At 38.3% G+C, this 17021-nt stretch overlaps 2 protein-coding genes across 9 annotated transcripts in view; both read left to right on the plus strand.

Moving 5' to 3' along the window:
* CPNE1 (copine 1) overlaps positions 1-17021 on the plus strand; it is a 37768-nt gene that overhangs the window by 816 nt on the left and 19931 nt on the right. For 2 of the 8 annotated variants that reach the window (XM_082359380.1, XM_082359378.1), the window contains exon 2: positions 4724-4776. The exons of 3 other annotated variants lie outside the window; for them this stretch is intronic. The gene's annotated coding sequence lies outside the window, so the exon portion shown is untranslated. Of the gene's footprint in view, positions 1-4691; positions 4777-7424; positions 7563-17021 lie in introns of those variants that run through there. 3 more of the 8 variants (XM_082359376.1, XM_082359383.1, XM_082359379.1) reach the window with 2 other exon arrangements.
* RBM12 (RNA binding motif protein 12) lies at positions 7442-11005 on the plus strand (the record flags this gene model as incomplete). The annotated part of the gene is made up of 1 exon (XM_082359375.1): positions 7442-11005. The coding sequence occupies one exon, from the start codon at positions 7442-7444 to the stop codon at positions 10247-10249; it is 2808 nt and encodes a 935-aa protein (XP_082215501.1). The 3' UTR covers positions 10250-11005.

Raw genomic sequence — 17021 nt, forward strand, 5'->3', positions numbered from 1 at the left:
GGTGTCGTTAATTTGAGAAGTCGGCCCCGGTAGAGTGGGGTGAGTCCGCCTCCGGGCCTCTTGGTCCCCGAGTAGGGAGGGGGCTGCTAAGAGCATGACCTTTACGCGTCCCTTGGGAGAGAGCCTCCAGCATCGAAGAAGGAGGAGGTCCAATGGGACGTGGAGGCTGGGTGATTTTGATGGAGAGTGAACTGAGTTTCTCTTTTGAAGGCTGGAAGTGGTAGTTTGCGGCCACGTGAAGTGGGTGCGAGGGGCTTTGAGAATCTGCAGGTTAATGACGGGGATGGTCACTAGTGCAGGAGGCTTAGCTGGTAGATTGTAAGTGCATGGACTGTATGTGTGCTTCCAATGTGTGCTTTATAGTGAAAAATTTGAGCTCCGGTGAGGGTTACTCTAGGTTATTCAGCCGTGAACCTGCCGAGAGTTGTATACTGAAAATAGCAGGCTCCATAAGAGAGGTTTCTGGACCCTAAAACCCTCCTTGACTCCGGATTCCCAGAGATGACCTAATGTAAATTGGGATAGTTGGCAGGAACCATTTTATATTATTCAAGACTAGGGTGATGCCAGTCAATATAAGCTACTAACAAAAATGATTGCAACTGAAGGTTTTGTTGAAGGAGAGACTTGTGACGAGTATTTCTTAGAGCTTCTTGCTTGAATGGTTGTAAATGATATAATTTTTGTAAAATGCAGTACTAGCAACATGAATTGCCTTGGAGTTTGTTATCTAGTTTACATTGTTAATGCGTTTCAGAGCCTTTGCAGTTGAAAAAAAAAATCCTAGAAGTCTGGACGTATAGGCCGTTCCTGTTGGATTTTGTTTTTTAATTATAGAAATATAATACAAGACTGGTTGTATTTGTTTTTGAAATTTGGTAGTTTTGGTAGCGTGGAGGATTCTGGATTTAGTGGAAGGAAATTGTGCTCAGGCATTTTCCAAGAATATTAAAACAATTGGGAAGAACTGTTACAGGTGGTTAAAAAAATTTATGGTAATTAATATTTGAAGAAAAATGTTTGGCGTGTTTATATAAAAGTTGAGGATGTGCTTAGTATTATTACTGGAAAAATAATGATGCAGGGAATGCATTTTTATATCATTTATATGCTTGATTATATATTGATTATTTTATGGATTGTGATGCATAATTTCAATTTTTCTTATGTTCATATCTGTTAGGTGAAAAATGTGAAGCTTTAGAAACCATCGTGGTAGTTACTTGGAACATACTGTTATGTGCTAATACCAGAAAACTTCAGGCTTCTTTCACTTTCTTTGACATACCAAATGACTTGATTTTTGCATGCGTTTGGGGGTTGTTGGTACAATTTGTAGATGTGAAACTTGATTTTGTGGGCCAGTGTGTTCCAGGTGCTGAAATCCACTGACAACGTTCATACTGTTTTTATTCCATTTTGTAGATAGTCACTCCATCATTTCAGTTGAATATTTTCTTCTGTAGATGAGGTAGGAAGAACTTCTGTCAGTAAGCGTTGCACAAAAGATGTTTTTAGATATCCCTCCCTAAAATGCAGGGACTGTCATCCATTTCTGTAATCTTCTGCCTGGCCCATAAGTGCTTGATAAATATTTGTGAATAAGTGAATATTGTTAAGTGTTTTAGGTCAACTAAGAAAAATCACTCAATCTTTAGTTTTATCAGATTTTACTACCACCACACATACACATTTTGGTTTGCATAGAGTTTAGTTCATTAAGTTTAAAGCCTTAAAACCAGTAGTGAGGGTGAATGTGGTTGGCTAGGTTAGAAGAAATATTGTTTCTTTGAAGTTTAAAGCAAGTAAGATAATGAACATTTTTGTTGGCATTTGGGGGGATTGAAAAATAACTTAATATTGTAGTGTTTTTGGCAAGAGAATAAATATCTTATTTAGAAGTGTCTTTTGATCTGCTGCCTTTGAGTACTGACTGGAGGTTAATGGGAAAGTTGAGTAACATGCTATCAAAGGTTTATATCTCCCTCAGTGTCAGAAGAATTGTTTTATTAAGAATGGTCCCAGAACCTGAAATGTGATCCATTTGGGGATGGGGACAAAATCAAGTTGATGAAGCTGTGTTTTTTTCCATAATGCATACCGTAATGTGATTATGCTGCTTGTAGCATTGTGCCCATTATGATTGGTTCTCTGTTGCTCATCTCTGTGGTGAACATTTGAAGGGTGATTTTTGTTTCTTTTGAATCTGAAGAACTTAGGTCTGCTGTACCCTGGTTCTTGTTGATCAAAGACTTACTATTGAACAAAGTTAAAATTCACTTTTGGATGTTTATTACCAAATGAAGAGTGGAAATGGTCAAGTTCTGATTTTTGCCTTGGCTTCCTGGTAAAGAGGATTGTTGTCAGACATTTTATCCTGAAATTCCAAGTTTTTGGAATGGCTAGTATTTAAGAAAATCTGTCTTGTCATAATAATATGCTAAACTTTTGTAGTAGATATTTGTAATTGTGCATATATCTGGAATTTGTAAGAAAGCCACTGTGGCCTAATTCTCAAGATAAAGTGCAAAAGTATACTAAAGCTTCTTGCCTTAGATCTTCTGAAATACATCAATGGATTTAATGGCAAATCAAGCCCATTTTCCCTTTCCATTATGCTCTCTGAATAGGTAAAACATGTATTTTAGGTGTTTTGTTGCTTAGAATTGTTTCAGTCTTATCTTTCTAAAATTCACCAAAGTTTAAAGGTGACTGGAGTGAATTTTTAAAGGTGACTGGAGTGACTGGTATCCTACATTCAGTTGCTGGCTGACATTTAGAACGCAGGAATAAGTAGGTTCCTGGAAAATAGTGATACTTCTATTTTAATTATTGTGCCCCTTTCAAAGTGAGGTGTTGAAAACAAAAGTATTTGAGTTCTCAATTTCTGTTGGAAGGAAGAGCTATAACACCAAGAGTTGTGAAGTTCTGGCTGCTAGCCTGAGCTTTCTGTGTACTTTCCTTTGGCATGGGGTGAGATGTAGCTTCCCTTGTGCTGAAATAGAAAAGATTAACAAATTTATGACTAGATTGATTTTGTACTTTAAATTGAATGAGTTGAACTAGGGATTTGCTGAATTCAGCTGGGCCTTTCAGCTTTTCTCCTTGTTTAGTAATTTCTGGCAACCCTGTAAACATTTTTGGGAGTAGACCTAGAATGTTCTCTTTGGGCTTAACTGGCTGACCCCGAACTTGTTCCTCTCCAGTGGACATATGGTACCTTCTTGGATCTGGAAGGAAAGGGACTGAGGAACCTGTTTCCCTTACCTTCAGGCCATGTGTCCTGGCCCCACACCAGACCTTTTGAATTGGAATCTTCAGTAGGAGTCATCACAAGTGCTTAACTAAAAAATTACCCTGATTCTGAGGCTCATAGAGTCAAACTTGTACATTTAGAAAAAAAAATATTGCAATAATTCGTGCTCTTCCTTGTTGAGTGTAAACTTTATGTAAAGCAAGCTTTTTTCTGTTTTACGTTTCCCTTTGTGACCCGTTAGATAAAACTACTAGATGTGGCTTGTTTTTAAATGAAGACTTAAAATTCTAGATTTAATTAGGATCGATTGTACAACATTTAAAAGATTAACACAATGCTCTGGGCTTCTGAAGGTGTTGCTTATGACATACAGCATAGCTTTTTGTGGCAGAACAATCTCCCTGTTCTTTAGTAATTTGAGTGGTTGTCTAGGTGATGTTTAGCTTGTTCTTCAGAAAAAGTTTGGAGTAATGGTAAAACGTTTGAATATGTCTTTCTGGTGATGAATATTAAGCTCAATGGTGGTATCTTGATCTTGAAAGATAGTTAAAAATAAGCATCATCATTCGAAGTAGGCGTCTATGGGTAATCTTGTACCTAACAGTGACAGTTTTCTTCTACTCTTTTGAATATAGTTGTCTAATCATTTGGTCATATAAATTGCTTGTGAATTGTTCATAACTTCACTAGTTTGGGAGAAATTCCAGTGAGAGATGAGTGACCTGTTTTTACTTTGGAAGGACTCTTAATATGCCGGACTTTTTTTTTTTTTTTTAACAAGTTTCTTGGAACCATTTTGGTGTTAGAAGAAAAAGCACTCTTCCTTAATATATTGAACTCTTGTGGTTTTAACCAGGAATTAGTCCTTATAGGCCAGACGTTTCACTTCACTTATGTTTTTTTTGTTGTTCGATTGCTATTTTGGTGCAAAGGAAAATATGTTGAAAGAGTAATTGCAGTAATTTCCATGAATATCCTTGATTGATGACTTAATTTGTCCAGGAACTGTTGCTATTGAACTTGTGCTTTTTCATCAAAAATTTGGTGGGAACCTGAGGAAATAGGTCGCCGTTGGACTTGTGTTATGGAATTTTCTGGACTGGTTTAATCATCAAGTGATGAAAGCAATTACCAGCTGTGAAGCTGATCTTTATGACTGTTTTAGTTTTCGATTGATTCTTTCTTGGGCTAATTTGTGACACATTCTTGATGTATGTAAATATATAATGCTTTGAGAGAAAGCAATTTGAAAGCAATACCAAATAATAAACGTGTGGGATTTTGGTACCTGTCTTTTTTTTTTTTTTTTCCTAATACATTGTAATGATGTACTCCGGTGGTTTCAGACTCGCCCTTTAATATACAGTTCAGTGTGGCCTGTGCGTGTTTTGTGTTTCCTGCATTGATTTTTGCCTCCATTTATTCTCTATTGCAGTCTAAAAGTTGGTTTTAATTGGTTGCCCACAGGATTGACTTGGCCTCTACTTCTTGTTAAGAAAATACATCTCTTGTTTTATCAGGTAAGAGATTTTGAATAGAGGGTTTATTTTTATACAAAATAAATTGAGATAGCTTATTAAATAACATGAAAATATGTGTAATAACTAAATTGTGGTTTTTTGTTTGTAATAAGCTTATTTGAGGGATGGGAGAGGGGTGGACTGGGTGTCTTGAACAGTTGTTGCTTCCTTTGGGAGTCAGTTTTCTATGGATGCATTTCTCCTGCTGAGTTCCTGATTATTAGGCAGTAAGTAGCTGTTTTTTTTCCTCAGTAGCATTCTAGACTAACTACAAATATGGGTGCTTGTTATTGGTACGGTTTTTTAATATTCCTTTGTGGAATAGGTATAGAAAATGGGTCATGTTTTAGAGTACAAATTGACTTTAGGTGGAACCTTAGTGATTGGAATCTAACTTCTTGTTAAATAACTAAGATAGGCTCAAGCAAGATAGGTTGAAATGACTCATCTGTCAAACAGGTACTTTGTAGCAGAATAGCAGATCTTACTTCAGGTTTTTGAGAACCTAAAAACTTTTCCTGTTTAGATGACTTTATGAATAAATCTTGTGCACTGCTTTGGTTTACTCAGCCCTTTTCTAGATGGTAATCTGGGCAGACTTTCAATATCATGTTTTCACATGTACCTTGTACAGACTTTCACTAAATCCCTTCCCTCAGCTGCAGATGGTTTGAAGACTTAATTGTGTATGTCACTTTAGCCCTGTGCTTAATTCTTGGGACCATATCAAATTTCCATTTTATTGTCCTAATGCAAACTAACATCTCTCTCTCTCTCTTTCTCAAGTTTTGGGGATCTAGATTACCCATGATGTTTCCCCCAATTAGCGATTAAGTGATTTTTGAAGTTGAACGGAATGCTATCTCATCTTTGCGTACAGCCAATATTCTAGAGTTAGTAAGGAGTGAGAATTTGATTTAATGAATTGGAACCTTCTTGATGAACTTCTTAAAGACTGCTAAATAGTAAATAAGGGCAAAAGAGTCTGTTGGTGTGACGTTTTTAGTATTAATTTTTCTTGTTGACGCTTGCAGACCGAAAATGAAAAGCTTCCCCCTGCCCTTTCCCAAATTTCTAATGTTTTATATGGTCTCGTTTTCTGTTTGCCAGTCCATCTTTCTGGATTAAGTTTGAAGGTGGCTTTTGTTTTTGTGTATGTGTGTGTGAGAAAAGTGTAAAAGCCAAACAGTATATTTCTCTTTTGTGTGCAGCAATTGTAATATTGAGATATAATTGCAGATTTTGTTGCCTTAAATTAGTATTCATGTAATATTTGACATTGAAAAACTGCTTTCATGGAGTTATAGAATTCTTAGCGCTTGGAGCAGGAAACTTTGCTCTTCTAGTGTTCTCATTTGAAAAGTGATGAAACCAAAGCTCAAATAATTTATAATTTTCCTAAGATCACAGAGCCAGTTTAATATAGGTTTATATTTAAAAGTTGATTTTAAAAATGGCTTGGAAAACACCCTTTGTTGTTGACCATATAAATTTCAAATTAATATTTTTTTCAGTCACAAGAGTTTGTTTTGGATTACTTTATACATGGCTGCCCTTCCATTTACTCTTAGAAACCATATGAATTGAAATACTGAAATTTTATTTAAGTCTGGGAGAAACTTTTCTTTTTTGATTATATCAAAATGGACATTATCTACAGAGATTAGTGAGTACCCAGAAATTCCACAGGAGTTATGTTGAGTCACAACCACTGAATAAAGTTCGTACACTAGTTCAAAAATAAAAAATCCCTCTTTTTCATTATCAGCCCTCCCCTGTGGGATAAACAAGACTTTTTATTAAATGGAGGGCTTGAGAATGAGTCCTTGGACCTGGGTTTTAATTAAAATAGCCATGGTGAATGGCACTGTAACCAGGTTCTACTTTTTGGAGTGATGCTACAGGTAACTAATATTTTGGCTGTCTTACTCAGTATTTCTTCTGGATACTTAGTACGTATTAACCTTATATGTAATACGTAATTCCATATGTCATTTTCTTTAATAAATAAAGCTATTTCTTTAATAAATAAAGTGGTTTCATCCTAGGATGAAATATGAAATCAGTTCTCATTTGAGACTTGAATCTGCTTTAGTGTTAAGTATTATTTGAAATTCATTATTATTCCCGCTTTGTTTCTGTTGTTTTGAGATTAAGCCATATAAAATGATACCAGTAATTCTACAGTTGTCAAAAGTTTATAAGGAAGATGCTGAGCCAGTTTTAAATATTAACTTTGATTCATCCTTTGTATCTTTTCCCCTGTAGATTGTTAAACTTTGTTTCCTGATTTGACTTAAACATTTCTTTTAAATCTTATTGAATAATTAGTGGTCTGAATGATGATACAATTGGTGATTTTCTTGTCCTATGGTTGTTTTTTTCCTGAAATTTTTGAGTCTTGGGGCTGAACTTCTAAGTGTTTTCAGAATTAATGCCTTTTGGATGTTGAAATTGGGTTTTACATTGTAAATGGCATATAACATTCAGTTTTTAGAATATCCAAATTTAAAAAATGACATTGCTTGTGATAGTTTGAGAGAATACTTGAGGGCCTAATACGGTAGATGGTCATTCTTGTAGCTGAAAACTTGGTGTGATAAACAGGAGTCTGACCTGGCCGTTGCCTTTTCTCATCTGCAGGTGTGTGTGGTTTCAGCGCAGCATGGCTGTGGTCATCCGTTTGCAAGGTCTCCCAATTGTGGCGGGGACCATGGACATTCGCCACTTCTTCTCTGGATTGACCATCCCTGATGGGGGCGTGCATATTGTAGGGGGTGAACTGGGTGAGGCTTTCATCGTTTTTGCCACTGATGAAGATGCAAGGCTTGGTATGATGCGCACTGGTGGTACAATTAAAGGGTCAAAAGTAACACTATTGTTGAGTAGTAAAACGGAAATGCAGAATATGATTGAACTGAGTCGTAGGCGTTTTGAAACTGCCAACTTAGATATACCACCAGCAAATGCTAGTAGATCAGGACCTCCACCTAGTTCAGGAATGAGTGGCAGGGTAAACTTGCCTACGACAGTACCCAACTTTAATAATCCCTCACCCAGTGTAGTTACTGCCGCCACTTCTGTTCATGAAAGCAACAAAAACGTACAGACATTTTCCACAGCCAGCATAGGAACGGCTCCTCCGAATATGGGGGCCTCCTTTGGGAGCCCAACGTTTAGCTCAACCATTCCGAGCACAGCCTCTCCAATGAACACAGTCCCACCTCCGCCAATTCCTCCTATCCCAGCGATGCCATCTTTGCCACCAATGCCGTCCATTCCTCCAATACCAGTTCCTCCCCCGGTACCTACATTGCCTCCTGTGCCTCCTGTGCCCCCAATACCCCCAGTCCCTTCTGTGCCACCCATGACCCCACTGCCACCCATGTCAGGCATGCCACCCTTGAACCCGCCTCCTGTGGCACCTCTACCTGCTGGAATGAATGGCTCTGGAGCACCTATGAATCTGAACAATAACCTGAACCCTGTGTTTCTGGGTCCATTGAATCCTGTTAACCCTATCCAGATGAACTCTCAAAGCAGTGTGAAACCACTTCCCATCAACCCTGATGATCTGTATGTCAGTGTGCATGGAATGCCCTTTTCTGCAATGGAAAATGATGTCAGAGATTTTTTCCATGGGCTCCGTGTTGATGCAGTGCATTTGTTGAAAGATCATGTAGGTCGAAATAATGGGAATGGATTGGTTAAGTTTCTCTCCCCTCAAGATACATTTGAAGCTTTGAAGCGAAACAGAATGCTGATGATTCAACGCTATGTGGAAGTTAGTCCTGCCACAGAGAGACAGTGGGTAGCTGCTGGAGGCCATATCACTTTTAAGCAAAGTATAGGACCTTCTGGACAAACCCATCCCCCTCCTCAGGCACTTCCCAGGTCAAAATCGCCCAGTGGGCAGAAAAGGTCAAGGTCAAGATCACCACACGAGGCTGGTTTTTGTGTTTACTTGAAAGGGCTACCCTTTGAAGCAGAAAACAAACATGTCATTGATTTTTTTAAAAAGTTGGATATTGTGGAAGATAGTATTTATATTGCTTATGGACCCAATGGGAAAGCAACGGGTGAAGGCTTCGTAGAGTTCAGGAATGAGGCTGACTATAAGGCTGCTCTGTGTCGTCATAAACAATACATGGGCAATCGCTTTATTCAAGTTCATCCAATTACCAAGAAAGGTATGCTAGAAAAGATAGATATGATTCGAAAAAGATTGCAGAACTTCAGCTATGACCAGAGGGAAATGATGTTAAATCCGGAGGGGGATGTCACCTCTGCCAAAGTCTGTGCGCATATAACAAATATTCCCTTCAGCATTACCAAGATGGATGTTCTCCAGTTCCTAGAAGGAATCCCAGTGGATGAAAATGCTGTACATGTTCTTGTTGATAACAATGGGCAAGGTCTAGGACAGGCATTGGTTCAGTTTAAAAATGAAGATGATGCACGTAAGTCTGAACGCTTACACCGTAAAAAACTTAATGGGAGAGAAGCTTTTGTTCATGTAGTTACTCTAGAAGATATGAGAGAGATTGAGAAAAATCCTCCTGCCCAAGGAAAAAAGGGGTTAAAGATGCCTGTGCCAGGTAATCCTGCAGTTCCAGGAATTCCCAGTGTGGGAATGCCCAGTGCGGGACTGCCCAATGCGGGAATGCACAATGCAGGAATGCACAATGCAGGAATGCACAATGCAGGAATGCCCAATGCAGGAATGCCCGGTGCCGGAATGCCCGGTGTGGGAATACCCAGTGCAGGAATGCCTAGTGCAGGAGGTGAAGAGCATGCCTTCTTGACTGTAGGATCTAAGGAGGCCAACAATGGGCCTCCATTTAACTTTCCTGGTAATTTTGGTGGGTCAAATGCCTTTGGACCACCACTCCCTCCTCCAGGATTAGGAGGGGCCTTTGGTGATGCTAGGCCTGGAATGCCTTCAGTTGGAAATAGTGGTTTGCCTGGTCTAGGACTGGATGTTCCAGGTTTTGGAGGTGGACCAAATAATTTAAGTGGACCAGGATTTGGAGGGGGCCCTCAGAATTTTGGAAATGGCCCTGGTAGCTTAGGTGGCCCCCCTGGCTTTGGAAGCGGCCCTCCTGGCCTTGGAAGTGCCCCTGGGCATTTGAGTGGCCCTCCAGCCTTTGGCCCTGGCCCTGGCCCAGGCCCTGGCCCAGGCCCAGTCCATGTTGGTGGTCCTCCTGGCTTTGGATCTAGTTCTGGAAAACCAGGACCAACAGTAATTAAAGTACAGAACATGCCCTTCACTGTGTCTATTGATGAGATTTTAGATTTCTTTTATGGCTATCAAGTGATCCCAGGCTCAGTGTGTTTAAAATACAATGAAAAAGGTATGCCCACAGGTGAAGCTATGGTGGCTTTCGAATCTCGGGATGAAGCCACAGCTGCTGTCATTGACTTAAATGACAGACCTATTGGCTCTAGGAAAGTAAAACTCGTATTAGGGTAGCTGTTCACATCAATTCTTCATAGGGTAGATATAGTCTTCATAGTGCTGTGATTAATGCATTCAGATTGTTTTCCTAGTGTTTCCAGGTTAGAGCCTGTGGATTGTTTCAATTGCATATAGATTGGTTTCCATAACATAGAGCATTGGTTGACTGTTTACAGAAGACTCACTACCAGGATAAACATTGCTGTATGTTACAGTAAAGCTGTCCGGAGAGAACACAAAAATGATTTTGGCATACTATTAGAGAAACCATTTGTAAAACTCAAATGACCACATAAAGCTTATCCAGGAGTCTAGATTGGTTTTGTTTTATACCATATGGAATGAAGAAAATAGAAATGTCAATAGAGCTCATTGAGGGTGCTCTTGCCAGCTGCTGAAAAATAGAAGCTGGCTACTCTTGGAATTTGGTTTAAAGCTGGACAGATTTGCTTTGTTATAGGGTCAAAGCTTTGTCTAAAGTCCTCATTTTCTTTTAAAATTGAATAAAATCTCTGTATACAGATTCACTGTATGTACCTTTATTGCTTCTTGAGGGTTCTTGCTGTATAGACAGTCCTTCTGAAGTTGCTGCTTTATTTGCCTAATTGACTCATTTGTAAATGAGCAGAATTGTTTTGTTGATGTTTTTCTAATATAAAACTCCACACTTGGTTTGTGCTATAACCTTGAACTTTGATTTCTGATGTCAGTCACACTTAAAACTGTGTGGAATAAGACGTTTGCCACAAAAATAAAATATGGAGTCCTCTACCTACCAGAGCCTTTTTGGTTTGACCGCCAAGTTTTAGTTTAGTCAGTTTAAAAATTGTTCATGTTGTTTGGATGGCATCGAAAACCAGAAACCACTTTTAATGGTCATTGTTTAAGATGCCTGATTTGAAGTCTTGCCCAAGATGTACTAATGTTCTGGCAATTTCCTTCTGTCCCAAATTTATGTGAAATTTTGACCTGTAACTAAACAAAAAGGGTCCATTCATAAGAAAGCATTATTATATACAGGTCTTTAAAATTGTAGTTGAAATTGTTAGCTTTGTTAGCAGTAGTGTTAACAGAATAAAAGATCCATAAGCTGGTCCATAGGTCGATATATATTTAATCCTGTTAATTGGAGGCTTTTTGGTCTAGTTGTTTGATCAGGAGCCTGGTTACAAAAATTCCTTATACAGAGTACAAGTGCAGCTGCCAGAGGGGAGAGAATTGAGGCTCCTTGCCCTTTCATACTCTGGCATTCAGGACTAAGGCAGGAGGACCACGTGGGTTCTGGTTGGTGAGTGTCCTTGTCACGAAAACATTTGCCTTACAACGTCCTGCTCACCGCCACAAAAGGCTCTACTTATGGTTACTTTTCTTCTTAGTTAAAATGCTCTAAAGACGTGTCACATTATATTATAAACATGGAATGGGAGGTTGGTGAGATAATCATGAAAAACAAATTTTGTCTTTTACATGGGCCTCTGTCTTGGTTTGAAACATCCCCAACATTTCCTACAAATCAATTTACTTACAAAGGGGTCAGCCTTTTAAAAGAAATATTTTCTATTTAAGAAAAATAGTGCCTTTTGGGTGTTGCAATTCAGTGGAACACTGAAATACAGCGTCGTGTAATTTAGAGTTAAGAGTGGCAACAGTTTCATTTGTGTGCTCAGATTTGGAAAGCTTTTTCATCACTACAATCTTAGAGGATTGACAGTACAGGATATTTTGTTTAGGGAAAGGATTATTTAGACTTTCAAAGAAGAAATGGCTGTGTTGTGGGTCTTTTGCTAATTCGCGAATACAAATTTGCTTTGACAGATCAGTAGATATTGCCTCCTCAACTAAAAAAGCAATATGATGTTTGTATATGCTGTTCAATTTAAGTTTTCTGTTAAGTAATCATTTCTCATTCCAAAGACAGAGTGCAAAAAACTTCAGCGCTGCTTGGGAGTCTTATTTCAACTGCAGATTATTTTCCCCATTGGAAAGCTGACTATTTTTATTTTAGAAAAATGGGTTGTTTGAAGATGAAAGTCTTTTTATCTTTTTTCACAGTTTATTTTGGTTATGTGTTCGTACGTTCTTATTAAATATTTCATATACTTTATTGCAACTACTTTGTTATTTCTACGTTTTAGGTTAATGCTGAAAAGGAAAACTTGATTTCATTGTTCATCAAATTAAATAAATTAAGAAAATAGTGGTTTGTGTAGAAATTGGAGAGAATTGTGTTTCATATTTGGTTGAATCACAACAGTGCTTCTCTTGTTGTGAAATGTAATTAAATGCTTTGCCCTCTGGTACTTGATTTTTGTGTATCTGAGACTTATTAACATAGTGCTAACTGCTAAGCATACTGTTCATCTTGTTCTGGGCACTGGAGTTTGACTTTTTAAAAAATTCTTGAAAATATGTTCTGTGCAACTATTCATACCTCTCTTACCTGCAAATTTTCTCGTAAGAACTAGGTTTGGGGTGAAAATTTACATTATTTTCTCATTTGCTTTGTATGGTATGAAGGATTTGTAAAGCTTCGCTCAAAGTGGTGTGTATTTGTAAACACTATCATGATATTTTCAATCTTATGTGTAAATTTTATTGCCTGTTTTTGGTGACTCTGACATTAATAGAAGAGAAACTTTTCCATTAGGTTTAAACCTTCCCCCCCCCATTTTTTTGTTTGCTTGGTTTTTTTTTTTAGCTTAAAGGGTTAGAGAAATCTACAAAATGTATTTTATAAATAAGCAAACTTGTAAACTTTTCCTGAACTTTAGTGAAACAGTTCGTAAGCAAAATTTGGAGGTGTGTTCTGTGTTTCCACTGTAGTTTGGATGTATAATTATTAGTGGCTTTTTTTTTAATGCAACACTGTTAAGTGAAATGTAGTTTCTAGCTTTGTGCTCCAAGTTGTCAAAGCATTGATAGTGGAAATTCCATTAGGAAACTTTATTCAGAATTTCAGAGAGGTAACAGTGTAATTAGGTCAGTCTTAACCCACTGGATGAAAATCTAGGGCTGTGTATGGAAGTAAGCAAACATACATTTTGGGTGGAAATACCTTAGATAAAAATAAGGATGCACGAAAGCCTTAATCAAACTCAAAGTCCCTTTTATTGGATTCCGTCACTGTGTACAGGTGTGGGTCAAGTGTTTAAAAATAAATCCACTCATCAGTTGAAGAACACTTTAAAAATGAGTAAAGAAAATGTAAAATTGCTGCTAGTCAAATCTTCTGGAAAGAATTTCTGGCAGTGGTCACTTTTAAAAATTATTTCCCACTCTTGCAAACATTTAAATTGTTTTACTGGCAGTTCTGTAGTAGTCCAAACTTTAGAAACCAAACACAATAAAATAACTCATTGCCAATATGGCCACAACAGTGCCAGCAAATACTGCCTTGGCTTCATTCAGCAGAGATTTTTGTTTATATAGATGAAGTCTTGAATACTGTTCAATAAACTTGTCACGAAATAAAACAGGCTGATGCTTTTAATGCTTTAACTGTACACGAGTACTCTACTGAGCTATACCATCAGGTATTTTGGGGTTTTTTAAAAACTCCTGAAAATATTTTGTGCCTTTGGAAAGGTGGCTTTGGTGATCTTGGAGGTAACAATTGTTGCTTATCCTTGTCTGCTAATGCTGAAGTGTGGAAAGAAGAGGATACCTGGAACTGCAGGGAGGAATCTTGACTCTAGGTCAGATCTGTGGTATCCACCTTTTCAGACTTACGTGAGTTTTGCTAGCAAGTCACTTTGTTATGTGGACTCAGAAAGAACTGGAAACCAGATGCTCCTTTTCACAAAAGGAGTTTTAAAGGGGGCTGTGAATTGTTTTTTAAAAACTGATTAGGAAATGGGAAAACAGATTTTCAGAATACATTGTCAGTTGCACATACCTCTAAAGCTTTCTTTTTCTTTTTTGTTATTTGTTTTTGCATTAGTATGTGAGGTATTTGAGGTGGGGAAGAGGGGAGAGGAATCAAAAATATTGCTGCTTTCCGACGTTGATGCTCTGGTTTTGTCCCTTCCACATTGGTTCAACTTCTACTGAAAAAATTAGCAAATAAAAAGTTTCCGTAAACTCCGCAGAGTCTCTTTAAAAAAAAAAAAAAAATCTGGATTGGACTTGCAGAGAAATTAGTGCGCTGTTCCTTTTAACCAAAACTCTTGAAAAATGTTTGTAACTTTTATCTTTATCATGAAAGTTTTAGCCTGTATTTGAGTTTGAATACCCAACTTGTTTTAGAGAGGTTTAGACTAGACATAATTAATTCCAGGTAGTTGCTGATCTGTTTTTAAAATTACGACAGTTTGACTAAGCATTTGAAAAATCGCAGAGTGAAATCGGCTGCCTAAGGATATCCAGAATGGCGTTTACCATCTTAAAGGGGTGGACTGTGTGCTAATATGTCTCCGTTTCTTGCTCAGGAGCGATCACTCAACTTCTGTAATTCATTGTTGTCTGCTTTCCATTGTTTTACAGCAAGTAATAGTCTATCAATTTTGTGCATCGCCACCGTTCTCCTTACCCCCCAAAAGTAGAGCTTTTACGGGATATGGTAGAATCCAAACTTATGGCTATCCTTTTTAATTAAAAAAATTGCTTGATATCAGTATTGTCTTTTTAGCATAAAATCTTTAGATCACACTGACTTACTGTAAAATGTTCTGGAAAGAGTGTACTCTCGTGGTGGCACAGTTCTCTGATGCTGTAGTGACTTTTCTGGGAAAACTCTTCTGTTCAACAAATAAGCAAGCTCATCTCTTATTGGTGCCTGCTCATGTAAATCTTAATTCTTTACTGTGCTATTCCTTGGTGCCTTGAGCTATTTTGTGCCAGAGGATCTCACAAGCATCCTAGAGTATGGCTCCTTTTCTGGATCAACATAACTAGCAACAAGCAACTAAGGTGGCAACTGCTTTTCTACATATTGCTCTACTACTGAAGGGGCAAAAAGCCACCTGATGCAAACATTCCAGCCCCAGGGACAGAGGGCAGCACTCTAAAACTCTGAGGACAGGGAAGTAGTGCTCATTAACCATATTCCTTGAATTCTGTCAAGAGTCCCAGGAACCTCTCCCCAGCAAAAATGTTGACCATTAGGTCACAGAGACTAAGCAAACACCAGCTGTAGAGAAGTGGTTAAATAGCACAGCAGAGCATTGGATTTGGCACCCTAGCTGTTCCAGACATCTGGACTCTGATTTCAGTGACTTAATAGTTTCATGTCATTTTTCCTAGTCAACTGATGGCCTGCCATTTCATGTTGAGAGAAGGAGGAGGTGACTATTTGGGGAAAATAGAGCTATGACCGGCAAGAGAACATAATTAAATATGGACAGAGTTAAAGATGTTGAATAAGCATAACACATCCCAATATTACAAAATAGCAAGCTATGCTATGTTCAAACAGACTGCTCCTTGGTGTTTGATTCCCTCTCTATTTTGATGCTCTCAGTTTTCCCCTTTTACCTGCTTGTATAGTAAGCCTGCTGGTAACCAGCACTATGAGTTTTACTTAGACTGAAGCCCCCTCACTGCTGTCTCTGTAGCCCTAACCTCCTAACTGGGGTTGGGGGGTGGGTGTGAGTTCACTCACAGCTCTTGATTAGTGAAATAAGATTCGTCACTTACGCATTTGTGCTACACATCAAATTTAACAACCACATTGTACTGCAAATCACTTGTTAGTCCTCAAAGAGTGGGAAGGTCTTAAGGGTAAAGAAGTACAGCTACTTAAGGGCTCTTAAATTGTACTAACAGGTGCTGTTGCCAATTTCCTCATTTTTCTTTTGTTCCACACTTCCCCACATGTTGGGTTGCAGTACAGAAAGCGTCATGTCCTTTATACATAATTGCTTTCTGTGGTGTGGGCCCAGCAGGATCCCTTGGCTATAAATCTGGCTTAAGTGGTGGAAAGACAAATGCACCTCTTACTGAAGTAGATGATGCTAATTACCTTTGCTTCTGTGACCACTGAATTGACAGGTTGGAATTGGAAACATCTGTTGCCTCCAAACTTTTAAGAGAATTTCACATGGTTATACAGCTTAGCGATAGCTGTAACCCATGCTAATTAAATGTTTTGAGCGGTGTTGTGCACCTAGCACTTAACACATTGTGTTGGAAAAGGAAGTAAAAAAAAAAAAAAGCCTGTTCTTCAAGACTTTAAAGTCCTAAATGATACAAGTAAGTGCTCAGTTGTACTTATACATGTTCAGGGTATACTTATGACCCACAGGAACCAGATAAAGGGTTTCCTGGCCAGCTGATGAATGGTCAGACAGAAATAAGTGTAATGGAATCCTTAGGTGTAAGCTGAGGGAAGGTGCGATCTCTAACCAGGGTTCTTGGGGACACAATACTGTTAGTTTAGTAAAATGAAATGATTGTGTGAGGGAGCACAGTAGCAGTATCTAAAGTTGTGCCTGTCCTGAAAGCTCTTAAAGTTGTCCCATAACAGCATAGCTTGAGGTTCTGGCAGCCTAACTGGTATGACTGAGCTGAATGGTCTACAGAGCAGGTAGGCAGGCAAGGCAAAGGTTGGTTCTAGGGATGTCCTGGCCTAGCAGAGGGATAGAACCTCTTATCTTTTTAATAATCTTTTGACTAGCTGCCAGATAACAAATGCTCTAATACGTTCATAAACAACTTAGAATTAAGTGAATTTCCCCATCAGTTTAACCACGTATATGCATAGTTGTCTACCTGAAATTCATTCCTTTGTGGTTTTAGATCAATTTGATACAGAGTTTTAGCTTTTCTGTATGAAATGTCCACCTTTTGG

This window comes from Balaenoptera borealis, assembly GCF_965194805.1.
Source record: "Balaenoptera borealis genome assembly, chromosome: 16".
In the NCBI taxonomy this organism is placed as follows: Eukaryota; Metazoa; Chordata; class Mammalia; order Artiodactyla; family Balaenopteridae; genus Balaenoptera; species Balaenoptera borealis.